The 19063-nt window shown below is 45.0% G+C and overlaps 1 protein-coding gene across 1 annotated transcript in view; it reads left to right on the forward strand.

Moving 5' to 3' along the window:
- LOC119973788 (mucin-19-like) overlaps window positions 1–19063 on the forward strand; it is a 129383-nt gene that overhangs the window by 38392 nt on the left and 71928 nt on the right. Inside the window, exons 18-20 of the mRNA XM_038812212.1 lie at window positions 5158–5277; window positions 9828–9856; window positions 18867–18902. Coding sequence (XP_038668140.1) covers window positions 5158–5277; window positions 9828–9856; window positions 18867–18902 — 185 coding nt within the window. The remainder of the gene's footprint in view (window positions 1–5157; window positions 5278–9827; window positions 9857–18866; window positions 18903–19063) is intronic.

Raw genomic sequence — 19063 nt, forward strand, 5'->3', positions numbered from 1 at the left:
TGCGACGGCTGACGCATCACATGATGTCAGCCGCTCATGCGCGGATTGGAAGACTCCAACCCGCGCATGCGCGGATGACGTCATCGCGCATTTGCGCGAAACCCGCGCATGCGCGGGCCGGGATGCCCTTCAGCCGCCCCGCAAATGTATACAGTGGGGCGGCGGAAGGACAAAATGTGCCCGGGGTAAGTACCCGCTGCCCGCGATCGGTGGGCACCGATTGCGGGCCCATGGCACCCTTGGCACGGCCGTGGTACCGCCGTGCCAATCGGTGCCATGGTTCCCAAGATGACAACTTTACGGCCGTTTTTACGAACGGTCAGACCAGGTGTGTTTGACGTTCCTAAAAACGGTCGTAAAGGGCTTGGACTTCGGCCCATCGGCCAGCTGAGAATCGCTGCTTGCCGTAAAAAAATGGCGGGCAGCGATTCGTGTCGGGAGGCGGGCGTGGGGGGGGGGGGGGAGAACAGCGGGAGGGCGTCAGACCAGCGTGGCGTAAAAATTTACGACCCTCGCAATTCTCCGCACCATCGTGAGTGCGGAGAATCGCCCCCATATTAAAGTGAGATTATCTGTCTCACTCTAATATGCAGGTTTGTCAAAAAGTCATCCTGCCCACAATGGCTGGGATTCACGGTGCAGTCTTGCGAGATCGCATTAGATCACGTCAGGTGTTGAGAGCTGCGTAGATCCCAGGAGAGAGGTCTCCTGGCTTCTGTAGGCCACGTTGGTCGTGACATGCTGCTTTTTGGGCACAACATGGCCGTTCGATTGCGCCCAGTGTGTTTGATTGTTCAACCTTAAACCTACTTCATGTTGAAATAAAATTATAATAAATGCAATTTGTAGTAACCAGGAAAAGCTCAGATATCCAAGAAACATATCCCTTTTACAGAAGTTTTCAAACATTCCGATGCCCTCAATATATTCTTAATGTTGTCCTTGGGAAATACTTGTTTGTCTGTTGGGTCCATTTACACTGTTTGCTTTCATGATAACATAATCTTCAAAATTCTTCATGTTGTGATTTATGCCTTGGAGATAGGAGGAGATAGCATCAGTTTCTATGTCTTTTAAAAAAAATTTAGAGTACCCAATTCATTTTTCCAATTAAGGCAAAATTTAGCGTGGCCAATCCACCTACCCTGCACATCTTTGGGTTGTGGGGCGAAACCCACGCAAACACGGGGAGAATGTGCAAACTCCACACGGACAGTGACCCAGAGCCAGGATCGAACCCGGGACCTCGGCGCCATGAGGCAGCAGGGCTAACCCACTGCCACCGTGCTGCCCTCAGTTTCTATGTCTGAACAGAAGTTTTAGCCAATGGCTTCAGCTGATTCTTTCAGTTTATTTTCTCTTTATCCACGTTGACTACTGGAACAAAGAACAGTTTCTTCGTCACTGGGTCAAAATTGTGGACCTCCCTACTTGCCAGCACAGGGAGTACCTGTAGCACATGGACTGGCTAATTACCATATTTCCAATGCTGACTGGGGATGAGCAACAAATGCTGTCCTTGCCAGTGACGCCCAGGTCCTGTGAATTAATCCAACTCTCCTGCCACCCCCCGTATACCATTTGTTCATGACTCTGTTATGCCCATTTCACATTGAGAGTCCAGGGTAATTCTCTGGGGACCTGGGTTCAAATCCCACCACGGCATTGGTGAAATTTGAATTCAATAAATAACATGGAATTAAAAGTCTTATGATGACCACAAAACCATGGTTAATTGTCGGAAAAACCCACTTGGGTCACTAATGCCCTTTAATACCTGCTCTGGCCTACATGTGACTCCAGAGCCACAGCAATGTGGTTAACTTTGAAATGCCACTCAGTTCAGGGGTAATTAGGAATGCGCAACAAATACTGGCCCAGCCAGCAATGCCCACATCCTATAATGATTTTATAAACAAATTTGCATTAACGCCTGTGGAATTAAATCTGCCACCTGTTGTTGCAATTGCCTAAAATAGCTAAACCTTTCTAATCAGGGGCAGGATTCCCGGCCTCCCAGCCATGTGCTTCTTGGCGGATTTCCCACTAAGCCAACTCAAGACACCGGGAAACACATGGGTACGCTGCCGGAAAGACCAGAGAATCCCGCCGCCAGAGAATTCTGGCCCTGGTCAGATTATTCATAATTCTCTGCCCTTTCTTCTGTTTCTGCTATCCTCTTCAAATTTTGAACATCTTCCTACGCCTTGGCTGTACCATTAGTATGCATGGAAAATAGGGAATGTCTTGGGCAGTCCCTCAGTGGTGAGGATGACTTGTTTCCACTCCAGGGAGGTGGGTTCCAAGGTGGCTGAATAGCCCCATCCTGGATCCACAGATTCTACCACAGGTTTGGTTGGTGGTCCTTGATAAGGTGGGTCGGTGGGACGCTTCTTCCGCTGTTTACGCTTGGCCTCCGTGTGCTCCACCCTACAACTCTCAAGGTGATTGACACTTTCGTGGATGCTTTTTCACCAGTTTGTCCATTCTGAGGCAAGCGATTCCCACTTGTCGATGGGAATGTTACATTTATTTAAGGAGGCTTTCAGAGTGTCCTTGTAGCATTTCCTATGCCCTCCTAGTGAATTCTTGCCATTGTGTTGCTCGGAGTAGAGCACTTGTTTGGGAGTCTTGTGTCAGGCATGCGGGCAATGTGGCCCGCCCATCACAGCTGGCCGAGTGTTACCAGTGCCACAATACTGGGGCATTGGCCTGGGAGAGGACGATCACATTGGTATGCCTATCCTTCCAGAGGATGTGCAGGATTTTCCCGAGTCAGTGTTGGTGATATGTCTCCAAGGATTTGAGGTGTACATTGCTCATGTTTCTGATGCATGCAGGTGGGTGGGGCCCACAGCTGCTCTGTAGGCCATGAGCTTGGGGCTGGGTTTGAGGTCTCGATCTTCGAATACTCTGCTCCTCAGGCGTCCAATGACTGCACTGGCACATTGGAGTCGATGTTGCATTTCGTTGTCAATGTCTGCTCGGACCGAGAGGAGGCTCCCAAGGTATGGGAATGATCCACATTGTCCAAGGGCTTACCGTGGATCTTGATGATTGGGGGGGCAGATCTGTGCGGCAGGAGTGGCATTAGAGAGAACCTTTGTTTCTCGGCTGTTTAGTCTGAGGCCCATTCTCTCATATGCATTGGTGAATGCGTTAACTATGGTTTGTAGATTGGCCTCTGAATGTGCACACACACAGGCATCGTCTGTGCACTACAGCTTGATGACAGATGTTGGCGTGGTCTTAGAACCTAGAACATACAACATACAGTGCAGAAGGAGGCCATTCGGCCCATCGAGTCTGGGTTCTGGCCCGGAGGCGTCGGGGATTGAACAGTTTCCCACTTGTCCGGTAGGTTAGCTCCACTCCAGTAGGGAGTTTCAGGGTGACTGGGTGGAGTGTTGGTGCGAGGAAGATGGAAAGAGAATTGGTTCGATGACACTGCCCTGTTTGATCCCAGTTTGCACATGTATTGGGTCTGTGGTGGTTCCATTGGTGAGGGCCATGTCATTGATGAGGCTTACATGTCATTGTAGGGCAGGCGAATGTTGACAAACTTCTGCAGGCAGTGAATTTGAGGAGGATGCTCCACAACCCCTCATGGTTGACAGAGTCGAAGGCCTTGGCAAGATTGAAGAAGGCCATGTACAGAGGTTAATGCTGCTCCCTGCACTTTTCTTGGATTTTCCAAGCACTGATGATCATGTTCATTGAGCCTCTTGAAGGACGGAAGCTGCAGAGTCTCAGGGAGGAGCTCTTCAGCCACTGGGAGGAGGCGGTTGAGGAAAGTTCTCGCAATGACCTTTCTCATGGCAGGGATTAGGGAAATCCCTCTGTAATTTCCACAGTCAGACTGGTCTCCTTTCTTGAAGATGGTCACAATGGTAGCGTCTCTGAGATCATCCGGCATGCTCTCTTCCTTACAGATAAGGGTGATGAGGTTGTGGATTCTTGTCAAGAGTGCCTCTCCGCCGCATCTTAGTAATTCTATGGGGATTCCATCTGCGGCAGAGGCCTTGGTGTTCTTCAGCTGTCGGATGGCTTTTGTGACCTCACGGCAAGCTGGGGTTGAGTGGAGGTGGTTTTGATTTGATTTAATTTATTATTGTCACATGTGTTAGTATACAGTGAAAAGTATTGTTTCTTGCATGCTATACAATGTATACCGTACATAGGGATAGGATTAGAGGGCGTGCTGGGCACAGCTTGCAAGAAGCCACCTCGCTCTGGCGCCATGTTGGAATTGGTGACAGGTAGCATGTTGCAGGATGGTGTCAAGAATGGTTGTGTTGAATGGTTGGTTGTGCCATCTCCCCATCAGGCGTTGACTACCTTTCTGATGAGCGCCTCTCCACTTTTGGCTCTCAGTGGGGGTGGTCCCTGGTTACTCAGATCGTAGAGGGTTTTGATTGTGAAGAAGCGGCGCATATCGTGGTTGTCGGCAAGTTGCCGGGTCTCCCGCGTGACCACCATCTTTTCTATAGGTCATGAGTTCTTTGTTGCACCTCTACCTTCAGTTACCATCAGGCTTGTTTCCTCTCACTCATGTTTTGGGTGAAGCTGCTAGTCAGGAACGCCTTACGGTCAAGGAGATCCTGGATCTCCTGATTGTTCATGTCAAACCAGTCTTGGTGTTTCCTGGTCAAGGGTGCGAGCATCTCCCTGCAGGTGCTGACTATAGCGGCTTTGAAGGTGGACAAGGAGCTGTGGGCATTCTGAGGCTCTGGCTCATTGGTTGACACCAGGTTACCTGTGAGGTGCCGACTCGGGGTCTTTGAGTCCAGCGACATTGAGTCTCCTGTGGCAGAGCTTCTTCCGCCTGTGCCGGTTTGGGGCCAGGGTGATGGAGATGGTAGAGCGGATTAGTCGGTGGTCAGTCCAGCATTTTGTTTTTCAATATCTTCCTTCTCTTTGTCTGTTCCAGTAGTATGCATGGAAAATAGAGAATGTCATGACTAAAGCGACATGTAAAGTTCCTCATTGATGCCAGCTCTTTGATTCCTGGTTTTAAACCTTCTGTTTCATTATTTGCTACTTCAGCCATTGATCACAAATGTAGGACCTTGCCAAACTTTCTGAAGCTAACCATTAAATAATTCAGTTATGAAAGATATAGGGTGAGATTTAACAAAAATGTCCAATTTTGAACAGGTTTGGGTGTTTCTCGGCACCTGCATCGCCAAGAGTAACCCTGCTATCTAAAGGGATGCTGCCATTTTACTTGGTCTCTGCGGGGAATGTCCCATCAAGGCTATACTTACATCATTTCCTGCACAAATCTCGCAGTCCTCGCAGACCCAGCATACCCAACACATCATGACCGTGAGTCATGTTAGAGTTTGACGGACCTACCTTGAGTTAGTCTGCCTTTGACCAGCGATATGCCATCCGGTAAAATGGATAGCGCCCACCCTACCCCGCCACTCCGCATCGCCGGCAACCTCGGTGCCAACTGGAAGATTTTTAAGCAGAAGTTCCAGCTGTATCTCAATGCCACCGACCTTGAAGCCGCATCGGATGCCAGAAAGATTGCTCTCTTCCTCTCTACAGCCGGGGACCACGCAATCCACATTTTTAACTCCCTCACTTTTGCTGAAGGTGGGGACAAGACAAAGTTCAAAACAGTCCTGCTGAAGTTTGACAGCCACTGTGACATCGAAGTCAACGAGAGCTTTGAACGCTATGTGTTCCAGCAGAGGCTTCAGGGTAAGGATGAACCTTTTCAGTCCTTCTTAACCCATCTCCGTATCCTTGCGCAATCCTGCAACTACGGCTCAACTTCCGACTCCATGATCCGTGACCAGATTGTTTTTGGGGTCCACTCCGATCCCCTTCGCCAGCAGCTCCTTAAAGCAAAGCAGCTCACCCTCACCATCGCCATCAAGACCTGCGTCCTACATGAGCACGCTAACAACCGGTACTCCCATATCAAGGCAGCAGAGACGGCGCGGCAAGGCCCCCACGAAGCGGAGCAGGTGCAGGCTGTAAAACAGCTCCAGGGCCTGAGTCTGGATGAGGGCAGCCATTTTGCGCGCTTTTCCCGGGCTCCTGCGCATGCGTGCCATGACCGAGGGGACGGCGAGGCCGAGGACCGAACTGCGCAGGTGCGCACATTGTTCGACTGCACCGCGCATACGCGGTGGCGCATAGAGCGTCCTGACGTCGGCGCCATGACGTGCAACAATTGTGGCTCTGCCCACTTAAAGCGGCAATGTCCCGCGAAATCTCAACACTGTCTCCAGTGTGGCAAGCTTGACCACTGCGCAGCCCTGTGCAGATCTGCTCAACTGCCCACCACACATCGATCCCAGCAGCAGCGCAGGAACGTTCGGTCAGTACAGCAACCCGTTGCAGACTCCGACATGGTTCCAGATCCCAACACCGAGGATCTCACATCCCTATTCCGGGTGGGCATCATCACCAAGCATACGATGCTTTCCGCAAAAAAGGCTAAACCCGTCGCAGTGATGAGCATTGATCCAGACGACGAACGGTGTGCCACCCTTACGGTCAACAAATCTCGCAAATGCTTCAGGCTGGACACCGGCGCTTCAGCCAACCTCATTTCGCAGTCTGACCTGGATACCATCCACGTCAAGCCGAACATTCTTCCATCGGCCTGCCAGCTTCTCGACTACAATGGCAATGCCATTGCTGCCAGTGGCTCATGCCAGCTTGTGGTATCTCATCGTTCTTCAAGAGCCACCCTGCGATTCGAAATTGTATGGTCCAACAAAGCTTCCCTGTTCGGTGCTCAGGCCTGCAAGATCCTGAATCTTGAGCAGCGGGTTCACTCCATGTCGCCCGCTGAGGCATCAGCCTCGCCAAATGCAAACTTCCAAATCCAATTAAATGACATCACAGCACGATACCACAGCGTCTTCGAGGGTGTGGGCACACTCCCCTACAGATACAAGATACTTCTGAAACCGAATGCCACACCTGTGGTTCATGCACCCCGTCGGGTGCCGGCACCCCTTAGGGACTGCGTCAAGCAGCAGCTGCAAGACCTCCAGGGCCAGGGCGTCGTTTCTAAGGTCACGGAACCCACGGACTGGGTTAGCTCCATGGTTTGTGTCAAAAAACCATCAGGGGAACTGCGCATTTGTATCGACGCCAAAGATTTGAACCGTAACATCATGAGGGAACACTACCCTATCCCTAAGTGCGAAGAGCTCACCAGCGAAATGGCTCACGCCAAGTTTTTCACGAAGCTGGATGCCTCCAAGGGGTTTTGGCAGATACAACTGAACACATCCAGTCGAAAGCTCTGCACATTTAACACCCCGTTTGGTCGTTATTGTTACAACCGGATGCCCTTTGGCATCATCTCCGCCTCGGAGGTGTTCCACCGAATAATGGAGCAAATGATGGAGGGCATCGAGCGAGAAGGTGCGAGTGTACGTCGATTACATCATTGTCTGGTCCACGACTCCCCAGGAACACATTGGTCACCTCAAACGAGTGTTCCAGAGGATCCACGAGCATGGCCTCCGACTCAACAGAGCCAAATGCTCGTTCGGTCAACCAGAATTCGTCGCCCGCCACAGAGACTGAATTTATAGACTGAATGTTTCATTGCCTTGTGCTTCGTTTACACATCTGTACATATTGTTTCTTCCTAATTTGTTGTATGCCCTCTATCTGCACTAGACACCTTCCCATGTAAATACGTTCACGTATTTTGTATATAGTCAGGCTCCTACTCATGTAAATACGCTCACATACTTTGTACATAGTCAGGCTCATACACATACTCACTATTTATTGACATATACACATTTTTTAAAAGGGGGAGATGTCATAATATACACACAAGTATATGATGGTGCACAGACAGACATTGATTGACACACAGGATGACCAATGAACACACAGAACACAGCAGTCAATCACCAGACAGGACACGGTCACTATAAAGCCAGAGGGCACTAGTTTTCCCGCTCTCTTGGGATGCAGCCTCTGAGACAGTCAGAGCCTGTGAGCAACAACTAGAACATCCACCATGTGGTAGTAAAATAGTCTGGTCAGGTTAGCCTCAGGTCTCCAGTTAACTCAGCATAGTGTCATCCCACAGTTAAAGTATATTTAATAGTTAAGAGTTCAATAAAATAAAGTTGCATTTCTTCAAGTGTTGGAAGCCTGTCTCTCTCACTGCTGTGGTAAACACAGTCCTCGCAGACACAGCATACGCAACACATCAAGACTCTGCTGGTATTGTGGTAGGATGGCAGGGGATGGGGAGGGGTGGTGCATGGTTGTGCTCGAGTTTGAATTTAAATTATGGGCATGCATGTGCACACTTCTGCTTCACAGCACTAAAGGGAAGCTGTTCCTGGTTAACCTGTCTAACTGTAATGGTCATGGAAATAATGCCACAATGTTTTTCCAAGCATTGCCTAGTTCTCACCTCATCCACCTGAAATGGATAAAATAGTAATTCACTAGTCTTTCCAACTGGATGTGGATCCTTAAAGATGGATTTTAATGGCGCTCCCAGGGGCAGCGCCAAGGTGCCAGGACAGTGCCAGGGTACTTGTTGGGCATGCCACCCTCTCCTGGAGACTCTACTTTCATGTGTGCTCCACAACCAGCTTCCTTTGCCTGGTTCCCGTTTATAAAAACTTGTTGTAAACCTTAAGATCTCAATTGGGGGGAGGTGGGGGGGGGGGGGGGGGGGGGGGGGGGGGGGGGCAATCTGAAAACGAGATCTCGCTGGTAAGTTTCTCATGTTCTGACTTTGGCGGGATTTTGTGCCCACATCACCATTTGGGAGGTTGTTGCCAGTATGATTGGATAGAACCTGCCACTCTTCCCTTGGGCTCTTCTCATTCTTTGCACAATTCATTTGATGCATTTCATCATCAGCATTATTGGCCTGTTATTTTATTCACCCAATCAATAGGAAATGCATTAAAGACGTACACACTATGTGGTAGAATTTGTCAAGCGCTTATACACATTGTTTGTATGATTAAGAATTGCACAAACTGCTCAGTGACATTGCAGATATTGTTGACTGTCTCCCTTACCTTATTTGGAATGCCTCTAATCATATAGAACACAGAGTAAAGCTATGTGGACCTGCTTAAATGCTTAAAAAGGGTCTAAAATGAGCTTCAATGCAATGTTTCCCAGGGTAAATGCATACCCCAATGCTGTTCATGATGGCAAATGACTCACCGTCCTAACTTGGAAATATATCACCATGCCTTCACTATAGAACATAGAACAGTACAGTACAGAACAGGCCCTTGATGTTGTGCCGAGCAATGATCACCCTACTTAAACCCACGTAACCCGTATACCCGTAACCCAACAATCCCCCCATTAACCTTACACTACGGGCAATTTAGCATAGCCAATCCACCTAACCCGCACATCTTTGGACTGTGGGAGGAAACCGGAGCACCCGGAGGAAACCCACGCACACACGGTGAGGACGGGCTGACTCCACACAGACAGTGACCCAGCCGGGAATCGAACCTGGGACCCTGGAGCTGTGAAGCATTGATGCTAACCACCATGCTACCGTAAGGCCCCTATCACTGAATCAAAATTCTGGAACTCTCTCCTTGACAGCATTATGGGTGTGCCTACAACACAGCTCACCACCACCTTCTCAAGGACAATTCGGACTGCCAATGAATGTTGGACGAGCCAGCGACATCCCATAAATGAATTTTAACAAGTCGTTTTGATCAAATTTGAGCAAAACAAGCAAATTTGTTCAATGAACAAAAACATGAATTGTTGTTAAAATGAAGGCCAATTTGCTATTACTTTCCCCCAAATGAATATTTTAATTTTATATCTTACAGTACGTGCCATAATGGAACCACAATCTGCAGTAAGTATGAGCTTGAATGTTAAAAAACAGTGCTGTTAGTCCCTCTATCATTCTAATGGATTAGGAAGAGGAATGCAATTGACTAGCTGTGTTCAGGAAAACCGGAACTACATGTGGTGTAGCGGTCAATCTTTAAAGGGGCCACTGCAAGGCACAAGGGATAAGATGGATTTTTAAACGTATATTTACCTGAACGTGGATTCAGGAATGGCCAAATGTTTTTCAGTGTCACATACAAACATGCAGCCCATTATCACTCCAACACCTAACTAGAAGTTAACCTTTTGAAATATTCATTGTCAATTTAGATATAATGATACTGAGCACCACAACATACAATTAACATATATTTCAGTTCAGAATATATCCGTTTTGTGAACTGAGTAAGTCATATTTAAGCACATAATTAGTTGTAGCATTTTGTCATGCACTTCTCATTGATTATGATTCGAAAATTGATCAAATAATCATGAGGAAAAAAAATCCCCCAGTAATTTTTGATTTTGTATTGATGACCATGAGATATGTTTGTCAGCACATTGCAAGGATAGCCTCATTTTAAAGACACATTCACAAAATTTTAACTCCTTCTGCCTGGCTGAAAAGGTTTGCACAGGAGCTAAAACCACATGATACCATTTTACTGCTCATTTCCTAACAATCGACCTTAGTGGGGATCAGTGCTGGGACCTCAAGTGTTTAAGATTTATATTAATAACTTTGATGAAGGGACCAAATGTTTTGTAGCCAAATTTGTTGATTGCACAGAGATAGGTAAGAAAGCAAGTTGCGAATTGACACAAAGGAAGAAACTCTCTGCTCCAACTCACAACGGCAATCGTGGAGGGCTTGGGAGCAAGATATGTCAGGAGGCCAAGAAGCAGTTTCCCAGTGACAGGGAATTAGTTTGGAATCTTGTTCTCCTGACCTTCATGGCAGCTTAAAGGCAGGCCAAGTGCCATGTGGAGCTGCACATCATGAATTCTCAGCAAAAGACCAACACACCTGAATCTTGTTATACGTCACAAAAAGTCTAGCATGCAAGTTCAGCAGGAAATTGGGAGGCAAATCAAATGTTGGCCTTCATTTCGAATGGAATGCAGTATAAAAATAGAGACGTCCTTTGAAAACTATACAAGGCACTAGTTAGACCACACCTGGAAAACTGTGAACAGTTTTGGTCCCCTTTTCTTAAGGTAAGCTATACTGGCATTGGAGGTAGTCCAGAGTTGGTTCACTTGGCTGATCCTGGGTCTGGAGGGATTTTCTCTGAGGAGAGATTGAGTAGGTTGGGCCTGTAATCAGTGGAGTTTTGAAGATTGATAGGGGACCTTATTGAGACAGACGATTCTCAGGAGGCTTGACAGGGTAGATGCTGAGAAGATGTTTCCTCCTCTGGAAGAGCCTAAGGTCTGAGGGCAGAATCAAATAGTAAGGGGTTGCCCAATTAAGACAGAGATGAAGAGGAATCTGATCTCTCAGAGGGCAGTATATCTGTGGAATTCTTTACTGCAGAGAGCTGTAGAGGCTGGGTTGTTAAGTATGTTCATGGCTGAGATAGGCAGATTTTTCATCAGTCAGGGAATTAAAGGTTATATGGATAAAGTGGGAGCAGGCAGCACGGTGGTGCAGAGGGTTAGCCCTGCTGCCTCATGGCACTGAGGTCCCAGGTTTGATCCCGGCTCTCGGTCACTATCTGTGTGGAGTTTGCACATTCTCCCTGTGTTTGCGGGATTTCGCCTCCACAACCCAAAGATGTGCAGGCTAGGTGGATTGGCCACGCTAAATTGCCCCCTAATTGGAAAAAATGAATTGGGTACTCTAAACTTATTAAAAAAAAAGATAAAGTGGGAGTGTGGAGTTGAGGATAATATCAGATCAGCCACAATCTCATTAAATGATGGAGCAGACTCGATAGGCCAAATGGCCTACCTCTGCTCTTACATATTATGGTCCTATGATCCAATCTATAGGGCAATCATGTAATGAAACCTATAGTATGTCACAAAGTTTTGGTCTCTTTATTTAAGGACAAATACACTTGCATTGGTCACTTGACCAATTCTTGCAATGAACAGAGTGACTTAAGAAGAAGGTTTGGGCCAATACTCATTTTAGTTTAGAGGAGTGTTATGGGCCAGGGTTATGGGCAAGTGTATGGGCAAGTGTATCATGGAGTTCACCTGACCCACAACTTTTAATAGATTGTGGTATGGGGAGCACACGGCTCACTCTACAGGTGTGGTACAGCAGAAATGGAAAAGTATGTTTTAAAAGCAAAACAATGTTTATTCTATAAACTCAAGTAACCCTTTTAAAACATACAGTGAACATCTTAGCAACCACTAATTCAAAAACAGCCCCCAAAGAATACAACACTACGTAATGCTTACGTTGTCCTTTTAACATCCAGAAAACTTTCAAAAGAAACAACTTTTAACAGAAGCACATCAGGTTAAAGTCACCAAACAGTTATAATTCTGAACTCAACAAATGATGAAGAGATAGTTTTTTCATGACAGAGAGATCAACAGTACAGCTGCTCTGTCTGGCTTCAGCTCCCACCCTGAAAACAAAACTAAAACACACCCTGCAGCAAACAGCCTAAAATGAAAGTAAAAAGCTGACAGACAGCCTAGCTCCACCCACCCTCTGACATCACTGCAGTAATAAACACCCATTTCTTAAAGGTACTCTCGCGACAGATATTTATATACACAACCATTTATAAGCAGCCATTTCTTAAAGGTACTCTCACATGACACCTCGCCCCAAGAAAAAAAATAAACCATCAACTTCAAGATGGTTTCATTTTCCACCTTTTCACCATCCTTTAAGAAATGCACACAGATAATATACTTTATCGTTTCAAAAAACAACACACGTAAACAGGTATAATAACATAGTCCATTTTTCTTTCTGCCTCCAACTGAAATCCTTCTTGATTGACAGTCTCTTTGAACAAGAAGGTCCCTGAATGATCCGTCCATTTCTTTACGCCTCGGCATTTCTGTTTAAAGTCAGATACTTTAGTTCAATTTGATCACAGAGTCCCTTGCAATTCTCCAACACAGGAGCATAGGTTATCACAGCTTTCAGGCAGTCAAATGCCTGTTGAAAGTCTGCTGTCCACTGAAATTTTCAACGTTTCTTCAGCAAGTCCATCAGTGAAACCACCATGCTCCAAAAATTTTGACAAATGTTCGATGAAATCACTCATGCCAAGAAATCTAATATTTTCCCTTCGTTTCGAGAGTATTGAAAACTCCTCAAGGAAAGTGACTTGGGCTTTTCAAAATTCACTTTTGGCTAGGTTTACAGCCAAACACGCCCCCTGAAGTTGATCAAATAACTCCATCAGATGTTTTACATGTTCTCTCCATGTCTGGCTGAAAACTACCAGATCGTCGATGTATACCGCAAAATTGGGTAATCCTGAAACAACTTTGTTAGTTAACCATTGAAATGTGGCTGGTTTTTCATGCCAAATGGCATAACTTTGAATTCGTATGTACCATCTGGAGTCATAAAATCTCCTTCGCCTTTCGGATAAAGGTACCTGCCAGTAACCTTTAAGTAAATCCAGTTTGGAAATAAAAGCTGATTGTCCCACTTTCTCAATGCAATCCTCCAAATGTGGGATAGGATAAGAGTCCATTCTTGTAACTGCATTAACCTTTCTATAATCCACACACAACCGTTGGGTACCGTCTGGTTTTGGTACCATGACTATGGGTAAGTTCCATTGACTGCAACCTACTTCAATTATGCCATTTTTAAGCATACTCTCACTCTCTTTGGTAACCTGTGCCAATTTTAAAGGGTTAACTCTGTATGGATGTTGTTTGATTGGAACAGCATTTTCCACAACTACATCACGTATAACCATTTTAGTACTTCCCAATTTATCTCCACAAATATGCCCATGTGATATCAATAACTCTTTCAAGTCAGTTTGTTTTTCCTCTGGAAGGTAACTCAACAATTCATGTCAATTTTTAAGAATATCCTTGTTTCCCAGTTTAATTTGAGGTGTGCCAAACTCACAGTCATTTGGATTTGTTCGTCACTTTGAGTTAGAATCATTAAAAGCTCCTTTTTCTCTCCTTCCCTTTCAAAGTAACTTTTTTTAAAATTTAGAGCACCCAATAATTTTTTCCAATTAAGGGGCAATTTAGAGTTGCCGATCTACCTATCCTGCACATCTTTGGGTTGTGGGGGTGAAACCCACGCAGACACGGGGAGAATGTGCAAACTCCACATGGACAGTGACCCAGGGCCGGGATTCAAATCCAGGTCCTCAGCGCCATGGGCAGCAATGCTAACCACTGTGCCACCGTGCTGCCCCTCAAAGTAACTTTTAAGCATATTCACATGACTCACTCGGTGAGTTTTCCTTCTATCCGGCATATGTACCACATAATTGACCTCACTTAATTTCCTTTCAATCTGATAAGGTCTACAAAACCTTGCTTCTAAAGGTTCACCTACCACTGGTAATAACACTAAAACTTTATCTCCAATGGCAAAACTACGAACTTTGGATTTCTTGTCCTCTACCCTTTTCATCACATTTTGTGCAGCTTTTAAATTTTGTCCAGCCAATTCACCTGCTCTATTTAGTCATTCCCTGAAATTTGACACGTAATCCAGCAATGTAATTTCCAATTTCTCACTCACCAATTTTTCCTTAATCAATTTAACATAAGAACTAGGAGCAGGAGTAGGCCATCTGGCCCCTCGAGCCTGCTCCGCCATTCAATTAGATCATGGCTGATCTTTTGTGGACTCAGCTCCACTTTCCGGCCCGAACACCATAACCCTTAATCCCTTTATTCTTCAAAAAACTATCTATCTTTACCTTAAAAATATGTAATGAAGGAGCCTCAACTGCTTCACTGGGCAAGGAATTCCATAGATTCACAACCCTTTGGGTGAAGAAGTTCCTCCTAAACTCAGTCCTAAATCTACTTCCCCTTATTTTGAGGCTATGCCCCCTAGTTCTGCTGTCACCCGCCAGTGGAAACAACCTGCCCGCATCTATCCTATCTATTCCCTTCATAATTTTAAATGTTTCTATAAGATCCCCCCTCATCCTTCTAAATTCCAACGAGTACAGTCCCAGTCTACTCAACCTCTCCTCATAATCCAACCCCTTCAGCTCTGGGATTAACCTAGTGAATCTCCTCTGCACACCCTCCAGCGCCAGTACGTCCTTTCTCAAGTAAGGAGACCAAAACTGAACACAATACTCCAGGTGTGGCCGCACTAACACCTTATACAATTGCAACATAACCTCCCTAGTCTTAAACTCCATCCCTCTAGCAATGAAGGACAAAATTCCATTTGCCTTCTTAATCACCTGTTGCACTTGTAAACCAACCTTCTGTGACTCATGCACTAGCACACCCAAGTCTCTCTGAACAGCGGCATGCTTTAATATTTTATCGTTTAAATAATAATCTCGTTTGCTGTTATTCCTACCAAAATGGATTTACCTCACATTTGTCAACATTGTATTCCATCTGCCAGACCCGAGCCCATTCACTTAACCTATCCAAATCCCTCTGCAGACTTCCAGTATCCTCTGCACTTTTCGCTTTACCACTCATCTTAGTGTCATCTGCAAACTTGGACACATTGCCCTTGGTCCCCAACTCCAAATCATCAATGTAAATTGTGAACAATTGTGGGCCCAACACGGATCCCTGAGGGACACCACTAGCTTCTGATTTCCAACCAGAGAAACACCCATTTATCCCAACTCTTTGCTTTCTATTAATTAACCAATCCTCTATCCATGCTACTACTTTACCCTTAATGCCATGCATCTTTATCTTATGCAGCAACCTTTTGTGTGGCACCTTGTCAAAGGCTTTCTGGAAATCCAGATATACCACATCCATCGGCTCCCCGTTATCTACTGCACTGGTAATGTCCTCAAAAAATTCCACTAAATTAGTTAGGCATGACCTGCCTTTAACGAACCCATGCTGCGTCTGCCCAATGGGACAATTTCTATCCAGATGCCTCGCAATTTCTTCCTTGATGATAGATTCCAGCATCTTCCCTATTACCGAATTTAAACTCACTGGCCTATAATTTCCTGCTTTCTGCCTACCTCCTTTTTTAAACAGTGGCGTCACGTTTGCTAATTTCCAATCCACCGGGACCACCCCAGAGTCTAGTGAATTTCGGTAAATTATCACCAGTGCATCTGCAATTTCCCTAGCCATCTCTTTTAGCACTCTGGGATGCATTCCATCAGGGCCAGGAGACTTGTCTACCTTTAGCCCCATTAGCTTGCCCATCACTCCCTCCTTAGTGATAACAATCCTCTCAAGGTCCTCACCTGTCATAGCATCATTTCTATCAGTCGCTGGCATGTTATTTGTGTCTTCCACTGTGAAGACCGACCCAAAAAGCCTGTTCAGTTCCCCAGCCATTTCCTCATTTCCCATTATTAAAACTCCCTTCTCATCCTCTAAAGGACCAATATTTACCTTAGCCACTCTTTTTTGTCTTATATATTTGTAAAAACTTTTACTGTCTGTTTTTATATTCTGAGCAAGTTTACTCTCATACTCTATCTTACTCTTCTTTATAGCTTTCTGTTGCCCCCTAAAGATTTCCCAGTCCTCTAATCTCCCAGCAATCTTTACCACTTTATTTAAGTGGTCCTCTTACCTCATGACCAAAAATTAGTTCAAAAGGACTAAATTTGGTTGACTCATTAGGTGCATTCCTAATTGTAAACAGTACAAATGAAATTCCTTTATCCCAATCCTTTATCTTGACAATAATTCGTCAACATTGTCTTTAATGTCTGATGCCACCTTTTTAAAGCTCCCTGTGATTCTGGATGGTACGCAGTTGATTTAAATTGTTTTATTCCTGAGCTATCCATAACTTCTTTGAATAACCTTGAGGTAAAATTTGATCCTTGATCCGATTGTATTTCTGTGGGAGTCCATATCTAGTTAAGAATTCAAGTAACTCTTCCATAATCTTTTTAGCTGCAATATTACATACTGGAATGGCCTCTGGAAACCTAGTAGACGCATCCATTATAGTCAAAAGATATTGATTCCCACTTTTCGTTTTAGGAAACGGTCCTACGCAATCAATCTCTTTTTCCTCTCTCTCTCTTTCTTTCTTTTTCCTCTCTCTCTCTTTCGTATTCAAGCTGCTTTAATTCTTTCTCATATTTCATTTGTTTAATTTGCAACTGAATTTTTGCTTTTTCCGATGAGTCAAACTGTATCTCAGGCAACTTTAAATGATTAGCCACCACCATAATTACCTACTCTTTTCGCATTTTGTCAGGTAATGTTAACTGCACTGTTTTTGCCAAATCTAACAGTCTGCTTTTAGTCTCTGTCCATAAGGTACTGCGTGCGACCATCTCTACCCCCAAAAACTTCAGAGCCTCTGAAAGAGCCATTGTCCACAACACACTCCCTACTTAAACTGAAATACCACACCTGAAAAGCAACCACAATATGCTCACCCCACACAGTCTTTAAGTTCACAAATCCAACCCAATAGATTGACTTTTATCCTGGATGAGCCCCCAATTTGTTATGGGCCAGGGTTTAGAGAACCCCAAAGTGTATATTATGGAGTTCACCTGACCCACAACTTTTAATAGATTGTGGTACGGGGAGCATACAGTTCACTCTACAGGTGTGGTACAGCAGAAATGGAAAAGTATGTTTTAAAAGCAAACCAATGTTTATTCTGTAAACTCAAGTAACCTTTTTAAAACATACAGTGAACATCTTAGCAACCATTAATTCAAATACAACCCACAAAGAATACAATACTACGTAATGCTTACGCTGTCCTTTTAACATCCAGAAGACTTACTAAAGAAACACCTTTTAACAGAAGCACCTTAGGTTAAAGTCACCACTGAAAACATTTATAATTTTGAATTCACCAAATGATCAAGAGATAGTCTTTTCATGGCAGAAAGATCAACAGTATAGCTGCTCTGTCTGGCTTCAGCTCCCACCCTGAAAACAAAACTAAAACATACCCTGCAGCAAACAGCCTAAACCAAAAGTAAAAAGCTGACAGACAGCCCAGCTCCACCCACTCTCTGACATCACTGCAGTAATACACACCCATTTCTTAAAGATACACTCACTACAGATATTTATATACACACCCATTTATAAACACCCATTTCTTAAAGGTACTCTCACATGACAGGAGTAACAGTTGATCTTACTGAAACAGATCAGGTTCTGAGGGTATTAAAGCAAGATACTGTGGATGCTGGAAATCTGAAATAAAAACAGAATTATAAAAAAAATCCTAATTAAGGGGCAATTTAGCGTGGCCAATCCACCTACCCAGGCTGGTATCGAACCCGGGTCCTCGTCGCTGTGAGGCAGCTGTGCTAACCACTGTGTCACCATGCCACCCCAAAATAAAACAGAAAATGCTGGATAAACTCAGCAGGTTTGGCAGCATCTGTGGTGATTCCTGTCGATGGGCTATGTGGACTCAGAACATTAACTTTGTTTGTCTCTCCACAGATGCTGCTATTTGTTGTGTTTATCCATGATTGTGGGGGGCCTTGACAGGATTGTTGCTGAGAGGACAGTTCCCCTCATGAGGAAAATTAGAAGGGGGGCACAATTTAAAAACAAGGCATCTCCCAATCAAACTGCACATGAGGAGGAATTTCTTCTCTCAGACTGAGATAGACACATTTTGTGACCAGAAAAGGAGATGAAGGTTATGGATAGGGGTGTTAGACAGGAAAGTAGATTTAAAACCTCAATCAGATCAGCCATAATCTTACTGAATAATGGAGCAGTTTCAAGAGGCCTAATGGTCCACTCCAGCTCCTATTTATGTTCTTAAGTGTTATGACTGGTTACAGTGTGATGGTGTGTTTTTAGTAATAGGTTTAAAATGCTTTTCTGTATGTGGTGAATCACAGCAAATCTCTTAATATTATCTCAATTCAGTTGTGCATGCTTTTGTTTTTCTTCAGAAGAAATAACGACAACAGTGCCAACCACTACACTGGGTGAGTCCTTTTTTCCCCAAAATGCATTCGCAAATAATTTAACAGAAGTGTACTCTTGGAGCTTCTGCTCCTGTTCAGTACAAACCCATGACAGTCGCATTCTCAACACTTGACCACTATTGTTTAGGAGAATGCAATGTAAATCTCCGCTTATTTTTTAT

This window comes from Scyliorhinus canicula, chromosome 11, assembly GCF_902713615.1.
Source record: "Scyliorhinus canicula chromosome 11, sScyCan1.1, whole genome shotgun sequence".
Taxonomy (NCBI): Eukaryota; Metazoa; Chordata; class Chondrichthyes; order Carcharhiniformes; family Scyliorhinidae; genus Scyliorhinus; species Scyliorhinus canicula.